The sequence below is a fragment of the Lissotriton vulgaris genome, chromosome 5, assembly GCF_964263255.1.
Source record: "Lissotriton vulgaris chromosome 5, aLisVul1.2, whole genome shotgun sequence".
NCBI classification, from domain to species: domain Eukaryota; kingdom Metazoa; phylum Chordata; class Amphibia; order Caudata; family Salamandridae; genus Lissotriton; species Lissotriton vulgaris.
In genome coordinates, this window is record NC_141693.1 from 481,240,079 (window position 1) to 481,263,989 (window position 23,911).

The 23,911-nt window shown below is 43.4% G+C and overlaps 1 protein-coding gene across 1 annotated transcript in view; it reads left to right on the forward strand.

Annotated features, from left to right (window-relative positions):
* Positions 1-23,911, forward strand: part of LOC147711121 (uncharacterized) — a 638,193-nt gene that overhangs the window by 554,342 nt on the left and 59,940 nt on the right. The window contains exon 11 of the mRNA XM_086921927.1: positions 2,138-2,256. Within this exon, the coding sequence (XP_086778053.1) occupies positions 2,138-2,256 (119 nt within the window). The remainder of the gene's footprint in view (positions 1-2,137; positions 2,257-23,911) is intronic.

Here is a 23,911-nt window from a genome sequence, read left to right on the forward strand (position 1 = left end):
AGACTGTGATAAGTTTTTCCACAGAGAGATGTTGTCGTGCTACTTCTGAACTCATACTGCGACTGTGGTTTCCTCATTGAGTAAAATCAAACCACTGAAGTAATGCCACACCGACGGAGCAAAACATGTTGTCACTTTAAGAAATAGTGCTGGATCTGGTGTTGGGTTTAGGTTTCACACCAATAAGATTTTTTTTGTCTGATACTGTATCTGTTTAATAGCAGCCTTTGTTCCCTTTCAATTTCAGATATCTGTAGTTATGTACTTGGCTAATTAATTTACTTCAGGGCCATGAGACAAACTATAGCAAACTGCATTAAGAGTATGGCTCCCAGTTTTCCATTTTCACTCGTAAATATAGGACAATGTGTTTCCTGTCCGCATTTATTTTTGAAAGTGGAAAAATAGCCAATATTGGGATTCTTGGGAGTGACTTAGTATTGTGTTTCCTGAATTCCAGGCCAACAACTGAGCAGATAGACAGCATGGGGGGTTAGTTATAAGACAGGATGAGATTACCCTAAATGTAGGCAGGCATTTGCCAAAATACATTTGTAGTATAATGCTAATATTTACCTGTATTGTTTTGTTATATTTAGTTAATTTGCTAATGCATAAAATACATCGAATTATGACTGAACGTTTATCTGTTAAATACATGTGGAAATATAAAATGTTATGACTTCATTTATTTACAAAATAAACATGGATTAATACCAATATGATGGTAAACCAAATATATAGAAATAAATACAAACATAACTTAGAAAAACAATAAATACTATAAAACCCAGAGCCTTAAATACGCGGTATCCCGACCGCAGTGTATTTCATGCGCTAGATTACATAGTTATGCCATTGAGAGTTCGGCTGATGTAATTGGGGAATTAAATACAATTCCCACCAGCCCAAGCGAGAAATTGTAATAGAAGTTAGCAGTAACGCTGTGACATTACTGCATGCACGTGGCTGACATCCTCACGTCTTATGTCTACCCACTCAGGTCTTCAAATTGGAGCTTACTTGTAGTGCTTCCACTTCTGAGTAGGGACATAGGATTTGCAGAAAGTAGCATAGCGATCTGTACTACAATGGTATTTACCTTCCCAGTTTAGCCATACTTTTGGTGTTTTAAAGAAAGCCTGAAGAAAGTACTCGTGAACGCTGCCTGTGATCAACTAATAGTTAAATATGTCAAATTAACCGATAGTTCCCTCCACCCTCATCGGGAGCTAATAAGTAGTCCATATACATTTGTACTGTAGCCAGTTTAGGTAAAAAGAGCATATTTTCTGATCTAATATATAAAATAGCCTCAATATGGACTGCATTATTCATTCATATGGATTACATTGTGTCATGCTGTAACATTTAGCTGCGGGAGTGGGCGGGGCGTGTGTACAATTAAGAGTACATGCACCGGAGGAGGGTTGAGAATACTCTTCGTCTGCATTAGTTTATGTCATAACTGAATAATGAAAAATTCAGTACCTGATGCTTCGGGAATTAACTGATTTGAAAAGCACTGAACTAGCTTTCACCATTTTCTGATTAACTTCCATTTAAAATGTTCAGGTTATTCCACGCCTTTTTATTCACAAATCATGATATTTGCCTGAGGGACACCTTTCTTTTTGGTATCTGAGCTTGTTTGTTGTTCCACTTTATCACTTGACACTAGGAACTTTCCATGACTTAACCGTTACACAGCATACATAACTGTCATAAGTAACTACTTAGAATATCTAAAATATCACTGTTCCATATTGCAGGAAGGTTGGTGACAACAGATGTTGCTTTAGATTATAAAATAAAAAGCAAAAACAAAGTTTTTTTTGTAAGAACTGTATCTAAATTAACCTAATTTACTTGAAAGAGTGGAGTAATCATTGGGGTGTACATCTTAAAATGGCACAACTTACTATTTTTAAGATTGGTTACATATCTCACTTTGTTGAAAAATGTAGTAAGAAATTGTTTCAGTAAGTGTTAGCTAGTGAATCCCTCGCACAACAGCACCGTAATAGGAACTGACCTATTAAGATTTAGATTTTGTCCTATAACCCTGTATGGCTAAAACATCTCCAATTGTGACTCAGAAAATGACTTATGTGAATTGCATTTCTTTTTTTACTAGAATGAAGACTCGCCTTCCCGTCAAGTGTGGCAGGACTCTGAAGGCATGGCCTCTCCTAGAGAACATTCCACGCAAGAAAGATCTGTTCTCCTTGCCAGAGAAACTACAGATGTTGAGAAGTAAGAGCTGTTTTTGAACATTTTTATGAGCACACCAGTTTGAATGGTCCTTCAGTTATATTACCCAAGGTTACATATTGTTTACTGTATTAACTAAAAATGAAGTTAAAAAGTGAACTAAAATGCTCTAATCTCTGATCACCGATCCAATATACAGTTTGAATAGTGCTATAATAGTGCTGTAGGCTGTAGGCTGGAGTCACACCACTTCACATATACGAAGAATGCTCTATTTTGTGGAAGCAAGGTTTTTTTGCATTTCTGTCTTGTACCCACTCTTCCATGTGCAGCACTCCTTTGTTTGAGAGCTAGGCTCACACTTTATCAGTACTGATAGATAGGACACACCAACCTCTATGGAGGACTATGGAGGACATCATTGTATAAGTAGAGAAAAACTAAAATATCGCTTAGGTACAACAAAATATATACACTCTATTTAAAATGTGAAAGTGTAAACAGAATCCAGACAGGAAAAAAGCCTCCTAAATGGTTCTTTCCAGACTTTGTCCCTGTGACTGACCTCATTTTTTTACTCATTCGAATATACATCTGAAATGCTTGCGTTTTCAGATATTTCAATATGGGCTCTTTCGTTCTCCACTTTGTGGATTTCCACACATTTACAACATTTTAAATTATTGTAACAACAAGAAAAGCTTCATAATAAGTTGGGCCACTGAAAAGTAATTTGCAGCTGTGCATTTTCGATGTAAATATGAGTGTTCGGCCCTCACCACATAAACCATTATCTGCACCATCATTTCTAGATTTTAATACGAAATGTTGTTTCAATGTCAGAATTATTACAATTGTTGCACGCTGTGTGCACTACTATGTCAGACACTTTATGAATCTCAGCTGGGCACAGCTGTAAACTGTTCATTAAATTAATGTCAGTGCTGCCCAAATAATCAAGACATCTCTATGTGATGAAGTAGGAAGGATGGTTGGCTGCAGCAGGAAATATAAACTTTAAGTACTTGAATGTTATTGTAATAGAGTGTAAATAATAATTTCTAAAATTGTATTTTTTTGCTTTAGTCCTATAAGATGAAGCTCTTTCATCAGGACCCTCAGAGTTTAGACAAATCCAAAACATGGCCCTTGATTTCTTTTTGTGCCATGGCACACCTTTAAACAGGTGTGCTGGTGCAAACGGGGATAGTATGCCTTTTTACAATCAATGCGCTGCACTCTGGGCAATTGCAAACTTGCACCAGGCCTGGGATCTGTGCATTGGCGAAATATGGGTCGAATGCACGAGGCAGCTGCTCCATCTTTCTGTATGCAAGCAGCACCCTCCTAAACTTCAACAGGTGTCAGAGATCCCCAGCAGTGAGTGTCTGCACCCACCTACAGTCGGATGTCTGGGGTATCCATAGGGGCCATCCACCCAGAGGGGCACACTGACTGCAAACAGAGACAGAGGGTTTTCCTCATTTTCATGGGGCTGCACCCCTTGCAAATAAGGCAACACTCCCTTGAGATATCGCCGGCACATCTATATTACAGTAAAGTGCGCAAGCATCTATGGCCTTTTAAAATACAGTGTCCCAGTAGCGCGGAAAACAGGCGAACATGCTGTTTGCACCCACGTGGCACTGTATGTAACATGGCCCTAGGTTGTCTCATTTCAAGGTCTAAATCAGAGGTACCTCCTAACGAGCCAGGTACTTAATACATTTGACATGCTTCATACTTATCTGCAAGTTTTTTCTGCTATGTCTATTGTTCTATATGTTTTACATACCTGACTTATTTTCTCTGAGGAAATTGGTATGTCCTGTGAGTTATCACCCCTTTGTCAAAGAAAGCAATTCGTTTTCTTTGTTGGACCCACACTCTAGCAGTGGCATACTTCATCATCAGGTCTCATCCTGTTCTCTAAAAATCAGGTTGGGCTCAACCATATTACAGGGAGAACTTTTGATATTACTTGAGCCGGCGTCCTCGGAGAATAATAAAAAAACACCTTAAACTACCAAGGTATCCCTTCATTTGTGAGTGTTTAGGTATGATTGAAAAATTTACCTGGGGGTAAGGATATAATGGTCCTATTACCTTCATAACTCGTTGACATGTTTCAGCCCCAATTACAATGGCCTCTTGGGTACAGGGCTTTAATCAGGTCACCAACACTGCCCAACGTTTTTCTCTAAAATAGAGATTTTGTTTAGACAAAACATGCAACAAACTCAAGCATGCATCAATGAGATATAATCACTAAAATGCTGTATTCAAGTCTTTATTCCTACATTGGGAGAGAACGTGTATCATAATAATTGTAGCCCGAGTGGTTACAAAAGCAAAAAACATCAACATGTAACACTCAGTTGTGGCATTCTCATTGCATCATGCTCCGTGCTGAAGCCACATAACTCAGGTTAACATGCAATCATGCGGTGGGGTTTTGCTATAGATCAAATGATAACATGGTCAAAAGACCATGAGGCATATTAATGAGCCTCGTTGCATCGCTCTTGCACCGCGCAATATGGTGCAAGAGCAACGCAACTCAAAAATGAAGCCACGGAAAGCCATCTTGCGGGGCCCTATGTGCCTACATAAATCTTGAGTAAAGCAACTCAGTGCGAATCGCTGAGTGGCCTTACTCTGTGCTAGGAAGGAGTTTCATGGGCATTGCATGGGTGATCCTATGCAACTCTCATGGTTTTTGATTCATTCCCAGATTCACTAGAACTGGTAAAACTGGGAATGCGTAAAAAGTCATGCCTTCCCAGGAGAGGCATAACGAGGAGAAATATGTTTATTTCTCCTCGTTACTTCCTCTTTCTAGATGTTCTGCATTCTGTATAATGCAAAAAGAACAATTGTTGGACAGAATGCAGAACATTGTCATACATTCACCCCAGTACAGAGATCTGGGCCTAAATGCATAGTTTTTTACTCCCCATGCCATTCCAGTTTGAACCCAGCCATATTCAAATCAGTCTTGACCCTGCACCCAATGGGAACAGTCCAGCCCGAACTGCCAGGTCAGGTCCTCCCTGGACTGGAAACGAGGATCCTAGGACCGGTTTCGGGGTTTCACCCATCATCAGCCAGGATAGCTTGACTCCAGTGGCATGGAGCGCACGGGACCCACGTCAAGGCATACCCGTCCAGCTCGGGGGGACAAATGCAAAAAGAACAATTGATGGGGAGAATGCAGAACAATGTCATACCTTCACCCCAGTGCAGCAATCTGGGCCCAAATCCATTGTTTTTTTGCTCTCCGTTGCATTCCATTTTGAACACAGACATATGCAAATCCGTCTTGACCCTGCGCTCAATGGGAACAGTCCAGCCTGAACTGCCAGTCCAGGTCCTCCCTGGACTGGAAACAAGCCTCCTAGGACCAGTTTCGGGGCTCCGTCCATCATCTCCTTGCGTTTGCTTCATTTAGTATGGATACAGGAATATGCCTCTCAGGATTGTTTTTGTGCAGGAAGGTGCCCCTTCCTGCACAAAAACCATCCTTTATGCAACTCAGGCATCCTTGCACTATAGTGCAAGGGTTCCTGCGTTGGCCTAGGCAGCCAAAACGGCTCACGGGTAAAAGCAGGAATGCCCCTTATTCTTTTAAATATGGCACATTCCTGCCCTTTTCCTGTCACGTAGTGCAGCGCAGCAAGGTGACTTGCTATGTTGCATTGGAGGGCAATGTCATAAATATGTCTCAAGTGCGCCTTAAGTAAAGGATGTAGTAACTCAATACACAGCAAACGTGGAGAGTGAATGTTGTGTCCCATTAGGCTCTTGTGCATATTACCCCAAAATAAGCACTTACTCAATCAGGGAATCCTATATTACCACATGGGAGGTTGGCGGTCATTCCCCTTTAGTCACACATGATAGTAATCAGTAATCAAGACATCAAAAGGGATAGGCGCTGAGCTCCCCTTTTTTTGAAACAACAAAGGTATAAAGTAAAAGTAGTTGGAGAAGTGCAGGATATGTTAGGTTTCAGTAAACCGAAAGCTTATAGCCCCGAAACTTCCACTTACTTCATCAAGGGCAGCATGCCAGAAATAGACCTACTGTGAATCCTGCTCTCCTACCAGCTCCTCACCAAACTGGTGGTTAGGTCCCAGTTTTTGTGTTCCTTGTCAGTTGGTTTTTTGGGCCCCGCGCACATAGGCGGTGATGGGGTGATGTCATTGCGGCATGAACTGCAAAGGGCTTATGGGTACAGTAGTTCCTGGCAATAGCGTTTCCGAGCGTAGACTAACAGGAAGTTTCTTGTCACCACCAGTATTAGTTTTTTGTGGTGAATACAGGCTAATATAAAGGATGGTAGTGTAATAGCCCTGTGGATCAGACGAAACTGCTCAGACATCCAGGACTACAGGACAGAAGAAAAGAGACTCCTAGACAATTACTAGAGTGAGGATGCCTCATTCAGAAGGTCAAGAAAAGGCCATGGATGGAACAACTATATAGTGGCCTTATTAGCAGACAACAAGAAAGAGGAAAATAAATATCCCATTTGTGTGAGCACATGTAGCAATGTTTCTAACCAAGTGAAAAAAACATCACAAAACACTGACATATTTTAACATGCAATCATCTTGACAACCCCCTCTTATTATTTAAGAGGAACAGTAGCCTTAGGGGCATGAATGACAGAATGCATGAAAGATCTAGACCTAGGTCTACCCACCGCATGGCACAAATGTACCACACTAATTGCAATTCCAGCAGTGTGGTTAACCATTAAACATATCAATTTCCTCGGAGAAAATAAGTTAGGTATGGGATGCTTTTTTGAAAAGTGTTAGTTAAGTCTGGGAGAGTGTGTACGTTTTTCTTTACACTCAAAGTCTCTCTTCCCTCCCGAACAAGGGTCCCATCATGCCCTCCTGGTACTTTTGTCCATAGGGTATGTTTTACATAGTCTGTCTTAGTGCGGGAGGTAGAGTAGACAGTTAATAAAGAATTGTTCATATGCTTCTATGTAAGATTGAATTATCAATTTTTGGCAAATATAGTTTTTAATAAAATATTTTTAATGTGTATAGTTTTCTTTCTTAAGAAACCTATGCATTTTTAGGTTGGGGTTTTGACAGTGTACCCGAGAGAGTGAGCTTTCAGTCTACCTCTTTCAACCAATATCTTTTTTTGACCAGACTCTTTCATATATTAGTTGAAGACTTTGCAGTGGCAGCTGGCATGTAACGAGGGTGGTGGGGCGGGTGAAACAAAGAAAATATATACATACCTTTTTGTCTTGCGGCGGAGCACCCTCCTCACTTATGTCTTCTCTCCGCGGAGCAGGCTCCAACGCAAGACCCAGCCAGCTCCCCTAACCAATCCTGGTGCTTCTCTCATGCTGCTGGCTAGCACAAGAAAAGCGCCTGGATTGGAGGAAGCGGCCTCACTTAGCGCTCTCAAGGGCACTGGAGGCCATCGCTTTCTTTAACCCAGCTGCCTAAGACAGCTAGGTTAGTGAGGTTTACCATGCACATGTCTGGCTGGGCTCCGCAAGACAGCCGGCCAAAGAGATCTGCGTGTTTCAATCTTGAGCACACAGCATCCTGTCGCCACTCTGCAACAATGGCCCGCCCTGTCCTGAGACTCAATTTGGGACGGGTTGCTGAAAATTGAAATGGTAGTAAATAAACTTTATTACCATTTTGTTTTCAGCTTTAGAGCTCGTGGGCGACGCCCCTCTGCTCAAATGGAGGTGCCACCCCTGAGACTTTGTCAATCCTGACTTTGTTCAGTCCAGTAGAGTATTTATCTCTCACCTAATGCTATTGGTTATTTGGTATATCCTTCCACGTCCTGGCCAGTGCTTTTATTGAATTGCACAAAGGACAACTTTACAGTTATAGCCCTCTTTGTCTGCTTCTCAAGTGTCTCGCACGAATATACTAATACTGCATGTGTTAGCACATGAACCCTAGACCTGTTGTCATTGCCAATGCTCGTCAGAGTACTGGAATAACGTTTATATTAGTGTGGGAAAATGGCAAAATAGTTAGCTAATAGTGCCATAGTATGTGTTGCATAGTTTGCTATGCATCACTTATTATGTTGCAGAATTTGCATTCTCATGGATGTAATTTGCATTTCCGAGCAGTGTGATTTGGTCAATCCTCCCACGTAATTCGGTCCTCCACTGCCACTTAATTTCAGTAGCCCTGATATTAGATGAACAGAGCAGTGTGTTCAATATCAATCTCTGTCCTGACCTTGAATTAATTAGAATTTTAAAATAAGATGTATTTAATTGCTTTTTGATGTAAATTATTTTTAATAAACGTGACTCCTAGTGGTTTTCATATTTTATTGTATTAGTAGCTTTAATCCCATCGTGCACCACGTACATGCACTGGCTTGCTATCTTTGTTTCATTTTACAAAGTGTGTATTCAGGTGATTTTTGAATGTGGCTGAAATGCTGGCAACTTTTTCGAGAAACAGTAACCACTACCAATGCCTCACCTTCCTGCGTAGCGTGGTTTCATTCTAATCTCTTTCCTCTTGTTTTCTGATCAGACACTTTCATCGCCAGCCTTCCTTTCCCCCAAAGACTGCGAACAGGCAGGTGCACAATTCAGAATTTTTTTGCAATTCACTTTTTATGTTCCTTCCCCAACACCGCACTGGTTTAGGTAATATCTGATATATTTATAATTTACTTGATTGCATTTTTCTGTAACTCTGATTGGAAACGATAAGGCAGCTAGAACTACACCATCTAGCAGTTGTGTGTACATACTGCCTAACAATCTGTACGCCATTTCCTACACACTGAGATTGTTAAAAAAATACTTTAAGGGCCAGTGACAGTGTTTAAAAAATATCAAAATAGAGTAAGACCCTGTAGTGTCACCTGCTCTTGCGATTGTAAACACATTTGAACTACAATGAGCCTGCTAGACTTCCTGCAGGAGGAAGCACAATCTATAACTAAGGAGACACACACATAGGATGCACATGGCTTGGATTCTCCTGAAAAGTATGTGCGTGAAATTTGCATTATTTCTATTTGCATAATTACACTATATCCTGCTGTAATTATGCACAATGCAAAAGCTGCATTTAGTACTACATTTTAGCACACAATGCATCTTTGCATCTATTTTGGACATGAAGGCCCTTTGTGTGCAATAAAAGGTCTGCAAACAGCGTTCATGTATATTTTTCATGTGTCCTCCCACTAATAGTTCATGACTCATAATGGTGAAATTCGCAATAAAAGCATTCCACGAAATTCACAATATTACACTGGGGTAACAGAAATTTCTCCAGGACCTACTAAAAAGGTCGCAAGACAGTGAACCATTCTGGAACCATGTGAGTGTGAGACCCAGGATCCGAATGTAAAAACTCCATTTGTCTCCTAAATGAAAAAGTGTAGCAAATGATTCACGTCCATTCCGCAAGAGAGTGGTAAGGGTGTGGTATGTAGCCAGTGGCACATTTTGGCCCACACTGTCGCAGATATTTTACTAAAACCTGGTGTGAAAGTGCACAATAATTTACATTTTCTATTGAAATAGACTTAGGGGCATATTTACAATAACTGGCGCATCCGCCACAGCTCCGCCATCATGGATGCGCCGCATTTACAATGCGGCGCACCATGGGGCAAAATCGGCACAGATGCGTGACGCATCTGTGCCATAAAAGTGGCGCATTGTTGGAGTTGCGTCGCAAGCGCGACGCAGCTCCAGCAATGCTCTGGGGGCCCTATCTAGCTGCATCAATCATTATGCCTGCTTCAGGCAGGCGCAGGGTTTTGACGCAGCATGGGCCTAAAAGTGACTGAGTGAAATCTTGTAGATTTCACTCAGCCACTTTTAGGAGGCGTTCCTGCGTGGGAATGCCCCCCTGCGCAGGAACGCCTACATGTGGCGCAGTGCTTTACAACGTGACGCATCTCCCAGATGCGTCACGTTGTAAGTACCCCGCACCATGGCGCAGGATTTGCGCCGCCGCTGCGTCACAAATGTGACGCAATGGCGGCGTAAATGAGGCGCAAGGGGCTTGTAAATCTGCCCCCTAGTCTTTGCATTGACTTGCAGTTTTTCTGATAAAATTATATAGCACACAAACGATATGTGGAACGTTTTCAGCACATATTTAACATTTGCACACCACCAAGTGCATCCCACGGACTCAATATTATCTCCTATGCAGACAACGCTCAACTGATCCTCTCACTCACCGAGGACCACTCCAATGCTAAATCCAGCTTCCACAATGCCATGACCAATGTAGCCACATGGATGAGACACAACTGTATCCTACTCAAATCTGACAAAACCAGAAGTAATGATCTTCGGGAAGAACACCTACACATGGGACCACAGCTGGTGGCCTGCAGAACTCAGACCTACACCCACACTGACCGACCATGCAAACAACCTCGGCATCATCCTTGACAACCAACTGACCTTGGAATGACAAGTCAACTGAGTCGCCTCCTCCTGCTTTCACACATTTTGCATGCTCAGCAGAATCTTCAGATGGATCCCAACCAGCACCAGAAAGACCATCACTCAAGCCCTCGTCACCAGCCGCCTCAACTGCAGCAATGCCCTCTACCCCGGCATCCTCTCCCAGCTCCTCAGAAGACTCCAGACCATACAGAACACAGCAGCCAGACTCATCCTGGAACTCCCCAAATGAACCCACATAACCCCTCATGCACACATACAAAGCCCTCCATGGCCTAGGACCTGCCTACATCAACCATCTACTGAACTTTCACAAACCCTCTAGATACCTGCGCTCCTCTTAACTTGCCTTTGCACATACCCCCACATCCATCACAGGCGCAGCGGTGACTGCTCCGTCTTCTACATCGCTGCCAAGACCTGGAATGACCTTCCCCTCCAGCCCCGTACAGCCCCTTCTCTGGCAGATCTAAGTAAGAGACTCAATACCTGGCTCTTCAATGGAGACTCAGCGCCCGATACCCTTTGGGGTGACACTGTAGCACTTTATAAATGCTGTTTGATTGATTGATTGGCCAAGTAGTGTCTTGGTTTGTTTTGATCCTATTAAATTAAAAATCTTTGTTTCTATCACACTAACAAAAATATGCGCTTCATTTGTGCTTTCCGAACAGGTAATATATTTTGCAATATTTGTACAGTTATTTTGCAGTTATTTAAATAGAATTTTCATACATAAGCTCAGGTGCACCACATATTGAGTTTGTGAGCAATATCTATCACAAACTTATTACAAAGACAATACAAATAATGTCCAATTTTTTAGAAAAAAATCCACTTTATTGTTCCATTTGTGTTCAAGAACAGCCGACGCGTTTCACAAACTTATTACAAAGACAATACAAATAATGTCCAATTTTTTAGAAAAAAATCCACTTTATTGTTCCATTTGTGTTCAAGAACAGCCGACGCGTTTCGTCCCTCAAAGGACTTCTTCAGGGCGTGAAAGATAATTGTGGGTAAATCAGCCGGTAATGAAAGGTAAATGGCAGTTGGAATAGCTGCTGGGAGTGATATCGTCCGTACCAATAACTGCATCTATGTAGTGAAATATATCTGATCACTTTTTCGAAGGAGACAAGATCCCTGGTCAAGGTTATTGAAGAGAAGGCTATAGTAAGGACCCTAATCGTCTCGAGGGTCAGAACAGCTTCTATCAGCAGGCAGGGCACCTTCGAAATGATGTGCCCCTTGGAGCCTGGTTTCCAAAGCAATTGGTCAAATCAGCTTTTTCAGATGAAGACGGAAACCTTCCCTCTGGCCACGGCCGATTCGCGGGAGCACGAAAGTGCTCGATCACTCTCCTCATGTAGTTGGTCGCGTTCCTCCAGTCCGTATAGCACCTGGTAAATAAAATAACCTAACATCTTACAGCCTTTCCTTTTACACTGCCTGCACTCCTGCAAGATTGTCAGGTAGTTCACTTTACAAAATCCTCTTAACTTTGTAGTCAGAGAAAGAAAAGCAAAAAATAATCTCCATGTTAATAGAATAAGCCGCAATTAGTCAGGAGACACTTGACCTCTGCTGTTGAACGCACAGCAAATGTGACAAGGTAAAATGAAAAAGCATTGTTATTGCTCATTCACCTTCTAAACTCCAACATGGTTATTTTTGGGGTGCTGCAGCACCTCCCCACCGCCTACCCTACACACGTACTTCTATCACCTAAGTGCGTGACTCTTCTTTTAGAGACACCAAGATTGACCAGCCCCATGCCCAAGTTGAAATTAAATTCAAAGATGTAATTTCAATCTCCTCACGAGTACTGCCTGCACCAGTGGTGTGCAGGGGCATACTTATGAACTCACATTCAGGGCCAAATTTATCAAGGTTTTACGTCACCCTTGCACCATACATGGCAGTGCAGGGGGCATAACACCTAGGAATAAGATTTACCAAGGCAACCTTGCTTGGCCCTGTGTGACTTGGTAAATCTGGAGTAAAGTAAGGCAGTGCAAGCCACTGCCTTGCATTACTTTGCCCTGGGATAGTGTTGCATAGGGGGAGCGTGGGTGTTCCGATGCATCCACCCATTTGGCAGCATCCCAGATTTACCAAGACGGGTAAACCTGAAAATGCATCAAAATGCTACGCTTTCCTAGGGGAGGTTCAACCTGGAGAAATATCTTTATTTCTCCTCGTTGTTTCCTCGTTTTAAGTATGCTGCATTCTGGAGGAACATGCCTCTGAGGATTGTGTTTGTGCAGAAAGGTGCCCCTCAATGCACAAAAACAATCCTACCTACAACGCAGGCCCCCATGCACCACAACAGTGGGGAGCCTTCATTGGTGCAAGGCAGCACATTGTGCGCCATCACACAGAGCGTACAGGCATGCACCATATAATGTTAAATCCCACACATTCCTGCGTAAAAGTATGATAAATTTGGCCTATAGTGTTTTTCACTTGTACGGCGGAAGAGGTATGAGTAAAGGAAACATCATTGAGATTTCTGTCAAGTGAACATTGAATTCTCTTCCACTTCTTGCCGCCGCAGACCCTGTCTGATGTCTCAGACTGTGGACGAGATGCAGAGCGGAGAAGGAAATAATACAACCACACATTATCACAATTTAGGGGCACTGGTTTTCTGACCAGAGCAATTCTACCCTAGAGTAGAAGGGAAACTTGAAGAATCAACCTTTGTTTAACTATTAATATTTTGTTTCTAGCGCAGTTAGAGGCATCCAGGGGGAGAAGTGTTAAATAGAGTAATATTTTAGCCACTTAGGCAGTGCTTGACTGCACGACCTCTTAGTAAGTGATGTACTGGAAATGCCTGCCGTGGCTACCTCACAACATTTCCATGAAAAATAAAAATAACATTAAAAACTGTCAGTTCTTAAAAGAAAGGCGTATTTCCTTTCCAATAACATGTCCTTAGCTCCTATAACCTCTGAAGGACTTAAATTGGGATCAGCTTTTCTGTTTTGGCAAGGAACATTTCCTATTTGGAAATCCCCAAATGAGCTCCAACTGGAAAAAAAGAACAAATCATCTCACAGGTTTGGAGTAAAACAAAGTTACTGCTTCTCTACTCATCAACACCAAGCTTGTACATCGTGAGAAGGGTAACATGTTGCTATAACCTCTAATTCATATGTTTTCTGATCATAAGTTGCTTGATGTTCAGGCAGTAACTTTAAAAAATGTGACTTGCAGAAAGAATCCTACTCTAACCTAGTGAGAAAGAAAGCTGTCTTTCAGCTGTCCGGCAATCAGCTGTCCGGCAATCAGCAGGCAGTGTCTTGTTCCGTTTCAAAGCTCTATGTGTTTCGGAACATTCTTGTTCCTTGATCATGGGCATTGCATGTAAAGCGGCAAAATAAGATGAAGGTGATAGTCTTTTGTGCTTTTAAACATCCTGTGGTGGAAAGCCCTCCAGTGGGCGTGTTTGACTGCTTGGTGTTATGGAACTTGTACTGCCTTCATCATTATGGGTATAACCCTCCGGTGGGTTTTGGCCGCGTTTACATTAATCAATGCAGATTCCATGCTCTCCAGTTAGCTACAAGATACATGTCGCCGGTTATTTATGACCAAACTGTTCCTTCTGCCTATTGTGCTATTAGTCAAGTATATTTGTACAAGGAGTCCACACTCTGTTATTTTTTATGGCGTAGCAGTTCCCCCGACCGGACCGGACCGGACGGTAATTATTCACCAGAAAGAGTTGCCTCAAATTGGGAACACGCAAAAGGAAAACAGCAGGACTCCGCTTTATTTTTCACGTTGTCCTTTATTACGGAAATCAGCAGGCCGTGTCTTGTTCCGTTTCAAAGCCCTACATGTTTCGGAACATTCTTGTTCCTTGATCACGGGTATTGCATGTAAAGCAGCAAAATACGATGAAGGTGAGAGTCTTTGTGCTTTTAAACATCCTCTGGTGGAAAGCCCTCTAGTGGGCCTGTCTGACCGCTATGTGGAAGATGCGGTGTGGCCAGGGGTCCAAAGTGCTCTGGAGTGGATGCTTTTCATGGTCTTTATGGTGTTGTCTGTGGTGATTGGGGACCAGCTGTGCAGAGTCAGTCAGGGGGGTCAGCGTCAGTTGTGGTGATTGCTGGCACTGTGGGGTGGTTCTGGGTGTTGAAGTTGTCGTAGATAGTCCTGATCTTGTGGTAGAAGAAGGGGCCAAGTCTGTTGCAGAAGTCCTGGGTGGGTGGGACGTCTGTGGTCTCGCTGTTGGGTTTGGCAGACTTCTTGCTGATGCTGAAGAGTTCTTTGCTATTGTGTGCGTTGTTGGTTATTCTCTGTTGGAGGGCATTCTTCCTTGTGGTTTTAATGAGGTGGTGGTATGTGTTGATGGCTGCTTCGAAGGCGTCATGGGCTTCTGGGGTTTTGTTGTTCCTCCATGTCTTCTCAAGCCGTCTACAGGTGTGTCTGGACTCTTGATGTGCGGGCATGTGCCAGCTTGCTTTCATGATGTGTTGTTTGCAAGTGGCTTTCTTGAGGGGGGCAAGGTTATTGGCACACTTTGCAATCCGTTGGTGGAGGTTGCGTACTGTGGTGTTGACACCTGATGATGCCGGTGGTGGTGTCATTGAGGAAGGTGGTGAGTTGATCTTCTGTGACTCTGTTCCAGCTTCTGCCCGGTATATGGTGGGCATACTGATGTGCCTTGAGGTTGTTGAAAGAAAGTGAATGCAGTGGTGGTTGGTCCAGAAGAGTTTGGTGGTATGACTGTAGGAGATGCTGTTTCCTGTGGCAAAGATGGGGTTGAGTATGTGTCCTGCTGTGTGTGTGGGAGAGGTGACTAGCTGTTTAACTCCTACATTGGCAATGTTCCCAAAGAGGGCGGAGGTGTTGGGATTGTTGTGGTTGTCCAGGTGGAAGTTGAGGTCTCTGAGTAGAATGTAGTCGGTAGATGCGAGGGTCTGTGGTGCGATGAGGTCAACAATGGCGTCGGAGAAAGACACGCAGGGACTTGGGTGGTCTGTAGATGAGGGTCGCACAGTTTTCAGGTTGGTCTGGATCTGGAAGTGGAGGTGGAAGTGTTCCATGTGGGTCGTTGGTTCATCTGAGTGGGTGATCAGGCGGAGGGAGCTTTTGTGGTTGATGGCGATGCCTCCTCCTGGCTTGATGGAACGGTCCATGCGGATGATCTTGTAGCTCTCAGGATGGCTGTGGTGATGTCTGACGCTAAACTGGAGTTCATCCAGGTTTCTGTCAGGAAGGTGATGTTGGGCGAGGCAGTGGCGAGGAGTTCCCAGATCTCTGTGGCGTGTTTGTGGAGGAATTGTACATTGAGGAGGATGCACTTGAGAGGCTTGGGTATGGTGAGAGTCGGTAGGTTGGGTGAGGGAGCCGAGGTACAGAGGTGGGTGAAGGTGAGGCAGCTGTGAAGGCTGGAAAGCTGGCCAGAGATGTTGGTCGGCATCGAGAGCTGGCAGTTGTTGTTGCATCCGGGGTTGAGATCGTAGAGGATTCTGGCATTGTAGCAATGGCGGGTCGGAGAACCAGGGTCCCTAGCACTGGGCGCAGTCAGGTCGCAGACGGGGTTGCCTTTGGCTTGTGGTGCCTGCTGTGTATCCATCGGTGGCTGCCACTAAGTAGTGTGAGGGGGAGGGCTGGGCAGCTGGGAAGCAGGGAGCAGGAAAAATGGCACACCAGAGCGGAGAGGGACCACGTGGTCAGCAGCAGAAGGAAAACTCAAGGGCAAGAAAAAGAGGCAACAAGTGCAAAGAGGCAAAAGGAAGAAAATATGAGAAAAGGCAAGAAGAGAGAAAAGAAACAAAGTGTTGGAGGAAATAAAAAATAGAGAGCAAAGAAAAGACAGAAGCTGCAGAGCAACAGACGGCAGAAGATCAGAATGTTCTCCCACTGGACCATCAGGGATTAGGCGCAGGCAGGAGCCTGCGGGTGGAGGAGGGCCTCGAACGTCCGACCGAGAAGGGTCAGAGCGGACTCAGGGGCAGCTACTTAGTGGTGCAGCTGCGCGGGCAGAGCAGTGACCCTGACCAGATCAGTGAGCTTGCTAGTCAGCTTGCATGGCTGCCTAGAGAAGGCTCACTAACACGCATTACGTTTTGAGCTTACAATGACATGGACTTTAAACATTCAAGGTCACGCACATGGCACTGAAATTCTGTGCCAGTGTCTTAGATAAATAGATCATTTACAGTGCTGGTTTTTCTCTGGCAGCAACACAGATCTTCTTCCCTTTCCATCATTAACTTTAGACATCATAGTGTAGTTGTGTGTTTGAGGGTGGTAAGGGACACCCAGAGCTGCACTAATCTAAATGCATCTTTAGGTTTGATATGACAGAGCAGCTGTCGCCGGGCCTCATGTCATCCACAAAAAAGAGCTTTCAAATTACTACTACTGAGGGAAGAGGCTTAGGCTCTACCAAGTTGCTGGTTTCCCAGTGTAGAGGATTTAATTGAGCAGAAGTTGTGTACTTTCACATTAAAAAGTGTTTGTATTGCACTTTTTGGCTTGTGGCAAAGCTTATACTCATTATAGTGTGCTTTAGTTGGTTATGGTGACAAGTCAATGATCATAGAAATAGGCCTAATTTGTTATGAAATTTTATGAAAAAGGCAGTAGCGTTGATGTATTTTTTTTTAAAAGCACATGTTAAAGTCAATAGGACTTTAAGGATGGATTAATATTACACTATATTAAACCCTGCAGATAGCTGTTTTGTTACATGGATCTCACAGATTACCGTAGTAGGCAAGGGTTTTTGGTGTTGGTAACCTACTCGTACAAACTATTGGGGTGTAAAATCCACACTATAATAATCCTTAAGGGAGGTAATGTTTTGCTTTGCCAACTGTAATTTTTTTTACATTTATAATTTTTCTTCTGTAGGCCTAATGCGTTATGAGAAAGTGTACACTCTGTACATTAGGCCTGAGACAGCTATGGTGGCTATATTGTAATTGTAATTGAATTCATATAGCACTTACTACCCTTGATGAGGCGTCAAAGGGATTTTAGGCGAGTAGCACTTTACTCTGGAACCCCAAAGGATTAGTGGTGGATTAGTATGGGGAAATATGAATTAATTCGAGCGTTGGACATGCAAGCTTGTTAGTTGGATTGAATAGGATTATGGAGGGATAGAAAAGGGAAGAGTCTAAATAGAGTTATTTGGGAGATCATAGTAGTAAGATGAGGTTTAAGATAATTATATAACCTATAGGTCTTATTGGTGTGCATGTAAAAGTAATGCCAAATAGTATAGATCTGGTCTGGTTATTATGAAAGGTTATGCAAAGGCAGTAGGCCTGGCATATTTATTGTGAAATGCATTAGGTAAAGCATGTAGGCCCCATACAGTGGATATTTCTCATGCTTTGTTACAAACTATAGACAGGTATGTTACATGTAATCTCACACATTACCATATTAGGCAAGTGTTTTGGTGTTGGTCATCCACTCTGACAAACTCTGGGTTTAGAACGTTTTCACTGTCTGCACCAGAATCAACTCTTGGCCTGGCCGCATCACCACTCCTACAGCGATTGCCACCTTCCATACCGGTACCATCAAGTTTGCCACCTCTTCATCTTTCATAAGCATAAAGCCACTGCATCCTTCATTTTCATTGCCACTCCTGACACTCCCTTGTGGACTATATTCGACTACTCTTCTTAAGTTTCAACTTTCACCATTAGTTAACACAACATGTCATCTGTAAACATTCTTCACCTCAAAAGGCCTGTGAAATTTGCTAAAACCTTTTTTTCTTGCCTGGATTTAATTTTCACCCAGGCACCAGGCACAATTCTCCTACTGCCAATGACATCTGATTGAAAACTACTATACCCTGCACCCCTTCCTTCGATGCCACTCACTGGCAACCTCCCTTAACACTCAAGGCCTGAGTGGAGGCCCCGCAGTCGTGGGAGAGTCTCCGCACTCGGGCGGAATCTCTGTAATGAGAATTATCATTGCTGAGATTTTGCACCAAGTGAGGAGACACACTTCGGGCTTCGAGTGCAGACCCCCTTTGTGAATAAGGGCCTCAGTGCCTATCTTAGCTCTCACTCAAGACATATTAGTGGCATTTAGGAGACTCAGTTGTTCTTGTTTTAGTACTCAATTGGGATGACTGGTTGCCTCCTTTGATTGATTTGTAGGGTGAAGGAATCATCTTTTACTCTCTGGAGAGCTGACAGTCCACTTCTCGCAGTTCAGAAATCATATTGGGCAATGGGCAAACAATCTGCATTCCCTATTGGAAGTCTTTTCTCTGAACTCCACTATGTGGTGTCTCTGCTCCCCAGTCCATGGAACGTGACATCTGATTCCCTCCCTTTCAGTGTACTAATGCACTTTCTCAGTCTAGCACTGCGACCAGCACTTCTGCCACCGTGCATCACCTTCATGTAAGGAGGGCACAAGTCCCGCATGATTCTTTGCAGTAGGTTCCAGAGAATTATTTGGGGGCTTTTGAAGGGATCTACTGGTGTCGGGCAGTGGTGGAGGGTGACATTTAAAAGTGTGGGGCGAGCGAGCCCGACTGACATAATGGGGGGGGTTCCCCCAAGAAGATTTTTTTTAAATAAAGAGTGGGCAAATGGTGTATTTTAAAGCAAATTTGAAACAGCATGATGGTTTATAAAGCTATTGTGAACATGTATTCCTTACATTTTTAAGCACATTAAAAACTGCCCCATACCATACTGCATTAAATGTTTTCAATGGGCCAGAATGGAAGCTGCACATCTGCTAATCTCATGGTCATAAGAGCAACATGTGCAAAGGCAAGGCTGAGATCTCCAAAGTTTACTGCTGGAGCCGATATGTTAGGTCATCTGTACCACCACCCACCCCGTCATATACAGCCATTAGCTACCTGGCTGTGCTTGTCCTGACAAATGGTTTGAATTGTAACTGCTTCCATTTTGAAGGAAGTGAAAAAAGCTGTAATCAAAGCAACACTCGGAAGTACCAGCCTTCTGCAAACAACAGTTGTATCCAGTCTACAAGCCATCTGTCACACCTGTTGGTTCATGCTGTGTGACATGCACACAAAAAGCAAAAAGTTACATCACATTGCAGAACTGTGTTTTGCTGTGGCACAGTGCCATCACCTGTCACCCAGATAGGAGTGTCTGCCCACTCTGCCTGGGGGCATAACGTAAATGAAGAAGTGAACAACAACTACATTTTTGCGCCTGTGTTTCAAATTAGGAGACACTGCCAGACTGCATACAGACTTACACAACACACGCACAATCCAAGTCTGCACTCGGCACAACACCGTGCAGGCAGAATACACACCCGGTCAATGCCGCCTCACACACTCACCACACCGCAGGAGCCCATTTCTCTGCTGTTCTGGTGTATTCATCAACTTTCTCGCTTCATCATCCGTAAAGCAAATAATGCATTTTGTGAATGCTGCAGAACTGGAAAGTTAATCCGTAAACATACGAAAATGATCCGACAATTACAGGGAGTAATCGGGAAAAAACAAGTGAGTTTACTATTCTCACTATTTAAATCAGCAATCCAAATAACTTGGATTATTTATATAGTAGAAATTGTAATATAACTAGTTTTTTTGATTTTTTTTACCTCATTGGCAATGCCACAGTTCACTGCCTGAAGGATCAGACTACCAAGTGGCCATTGTATACTAAGGGCAGGGTTTTTAATTTACTTTGGTTGCATAGCGCATGAGAAGGGTGAGATAAGTCACGCGCAACATTAGAGCAACTGGGATAACAACAAAGGCCTAACAGTAACACAATGATGGTCTGTAAATTATTTTTAGCTCCTCTATGCAACATGCATATATTTAGTGGAAACCTTATTAACTCTTTACTCTTTTGACCTGTCCTGTTTCCCTCTGAGGAACTTATTCTGTATACTTCTCTCCTCTGTGCTTCTCATGTACTTGACTAGTTGAGAAGCCTGTCTGCATCTCTTGAGCCAATCCAAATGCTGCACACTTGCTGTTTATGTTAGCAAATAGCATGAGAGCAGCGCCAGAATTTGTTGGGTCAGGCAAACCCAGCGCTCCTAAGGAGACGTGGGGTTGGCGGCTGTGATCCCCCAGCTCAGTACATTGCGTCGGTAGAATAAGGTTCACGTGCCGCCTGATCTCCGTGATGCAATCAAAAGGGCTATTTTGTTCGAAACCTGTGTATATTTGTATGAACTATTGTTTTTAGATCATGATTGTTTTATACATCATAATTTTTAACTTCCTTTTTTTAAACTGTTTGTAAATCAAATGTGATCTTTGCTTGTAATGTTCTTTTTTTAATCATTGCTGAAATTATGCTTATAGACTACTTTTGATGCTGGTATTGTATCGGCGAAATGAAATTATTTTGAGTGACTGTCTTCAAGTGTGCATGTCGGGTTGGCAAGAGAAAGGCACCTATCCAACCCTACATGTGCACTTCACTTGAGTGAGTGATCCAGTAGAGTCCAAGACTAAGCTACTGTTAATTAAGCCCTACCACGCCCATCATCATTACTGCAGAAAGGCACCTGCAGGCCCTCGGTTAAAATAAAAGCACCGCCGCTTACGGGGGAATAAAATGAGTTTATTCTTTAACATTTTATACAGGGGCAATAAATACGGGAGGGTGACCCTCTTCAGCCCATATAAAGGAACTGCCCCTGGTGTCTGGCATCTTGACGGAATGTTTCAGTGCTTCTCCTTTTAGTTTCTAGACTCCTCTAAAGCCACAGAGCTTCTATTGAACACTGTTTTACTGGTGTTCGGAGAAGCTCTGATAAAACATGTCTACCAGGGCCGGACTGGCCCTAGCGGGCACGGGGATTTCCCCGGTGGGCCTCCAGGGTTGGGAGTCATTTTTGGACCATGGGGGCCGATTTTCTCATGGGGATCTTTTTGCAGCATAACTGCAATATCGGCTGCTGTAACAAAATCAGCTGAAACTGGCCCTGGCAAACACCTTGGCCGCACCCCCAACCCCCAGGGGGACCGGCCGAGCACTTTGCCAGGGCCGGTTTTGGTTCCCAGTCCGGCCCTGATGTCTACTACATGACCCTGGTAGCTATGCCTTCTTAAATGTATTTAACCCCTTCCACGTGGGGTTAGTTACCCCGCGGTGCGGGGGGGGGGGGGGTAGGGGCCACGCCCGGCTGCACGGAGCTTGTGACGAGCCCAGCTCGTCGTGCTGCACAGTGGAGCTGTTCTCATGACGAGTTGGGCTCGTCACGACTCCGCCCACTCCAATAGAATCCCCGCACAGGCGGGGAATTAGCCGCACGTGAGCCGGGCGCGGCAGTTATGACAAGCTCAGCTCGTCATGAGCACAGCTCCACTGTGCCTCATGACGAGCTGAGCTCGTCATAAGCATGGAAGGTGTTAAAGTGCTGTTCAGGAGAATGGATGAAGTTATTATTAACTTGCATTCTTACAGGGTGTTTTTATACAAAGAACAAAAAGTAGTTAAAACTCTGGCATGTTTGAGGGAAGAAAGGTAAAAAGAGTGTCTGCATTTTAGTCTTTAGTCATATGTTTCTACAACACAAGGCTCTTACTTAGCGTCCCACGAACCTCGCGCATGGGTTTAGATCGAGTTCAGATATGAGGGTTGTGGGAAAAAAAGATGTGTAAAAGCTGAACACTCTGATGTTAACTGTCTGTAGATCAGCAACTGTATTTAACCTGCATAACTGTGGCTTTAGCTTTTGTCTGTTCTGCAGAGCAGACAATGGAACAATTTGAAATAACTTCTGTGGTCAAATGAAAAAATGAAGGCTTATATTTATTTCCTTTTTGAACAGCCGTAACATCAATCAAAAGCCATGGAAAGCAGGGCTCCCAGTCACCAAGATTCAGGATTGAAGCATAAATGTAGTAGTATGTTTTAGTACCAGCATATCAATGTAAGAATATTGTCTGAGCTAAATATCTTGTCTTAAATATCATGTACATAAATATCACCCCATTGAAGTTAATAAATCTACACCGAATGGTATGATATTTGTGTGAACAATATTTAGGTAAATTTTATTGTTATTTATGTTAGTCAATATTTTTGTTTAAAATACTTTTACTGTCAGACCCCATTCGGTGGTGAATAAAGGTACAGGTGGACAGGGGCTACTGGGCCCCAACCGTAGTGGTTATGGTTGTTTGCTACTTGCGCCCTGGGTCCGTCCTCCTATGGCTCTTAAAACTGGACCAAACTCACTCCTTCCTTTTTCCTTTCTCAGCCAACAGTCAGGTTTCTAGGTTCCATGCAGACCCTCTGGTCCTCCAGCAGAAAATGCAGACATCAGGTGATGTCCCTTTGCCTCTCTGAGACTTGTTACCATGCAGACACCAGCCATGGTCACACAGCAGTGCCTAAACTACTCTTTGGAGCACTACCATCCTTGGTCATGAAAAGCTTAAAAGGTGAACCAAATTTGGTGGTTTGGATCCCACATTTTACATATATTAGAGACTCAGGATGTGAATCCACTGTGTAAAAGTTTCAGCATCAGTTTGGAATGGTGCTTTTTCAAATATAAGTTCCCGGCTGCTCCTCAATCTTAGCCTTTGTACAACATGATTGCTGTCAAGGCAGGTTTCAATGACGCTGACTCCAAGCAGAGGTGTCTGAAATAAGGGCAAAATTAAATTTGAGATCTCTGCACTGGGTTGCCATTATACTTCCTTGTTGCCATTATCCTTCCTGAAGCAGTAATCAAGGTCATACAAAAGGACATGCCTTGTCTAGAAGCTCTCTCTTCTTGAAGAACAGCAACTGCAGTGGAATACTCACCATTAACATCTACCAAATGGTAGTGCTCAGGAAGAACTGGTTTTACCAGCAAGGATGCTGTATCTCGGGAACAAGCAACAGCAATTGATTCCACTGGTAACCAGAGTGAAGATGCTAAGGTCGAATAAAGACCTTAATTTAAGTGGCTATCATGTGAAATCCTCTCTTGGTTGCTTAAAGTGCTGAGATAATGCACCCACCATGATGTCGTAGAGTAGCACTGGGCTCCCACACTGCACTAGAACTGTTGGCTTAATTGGGTTTTGTCCACCAAAATGACTTAATGAGAATACTAACACAGGGCAGGAGCCAGATCATATGGCCCCTAAAGGGTGCTCCTGCAGGTCAAAGAGCAGGTTCTGGACCATGCATTACCAGTGACAAGCCTGGACCTCTGTACACAACTGGCATCTGACGATATTAGTGAGCAACTCATCCTAGTGTTTAAAGAGATCATTAGTGCTGG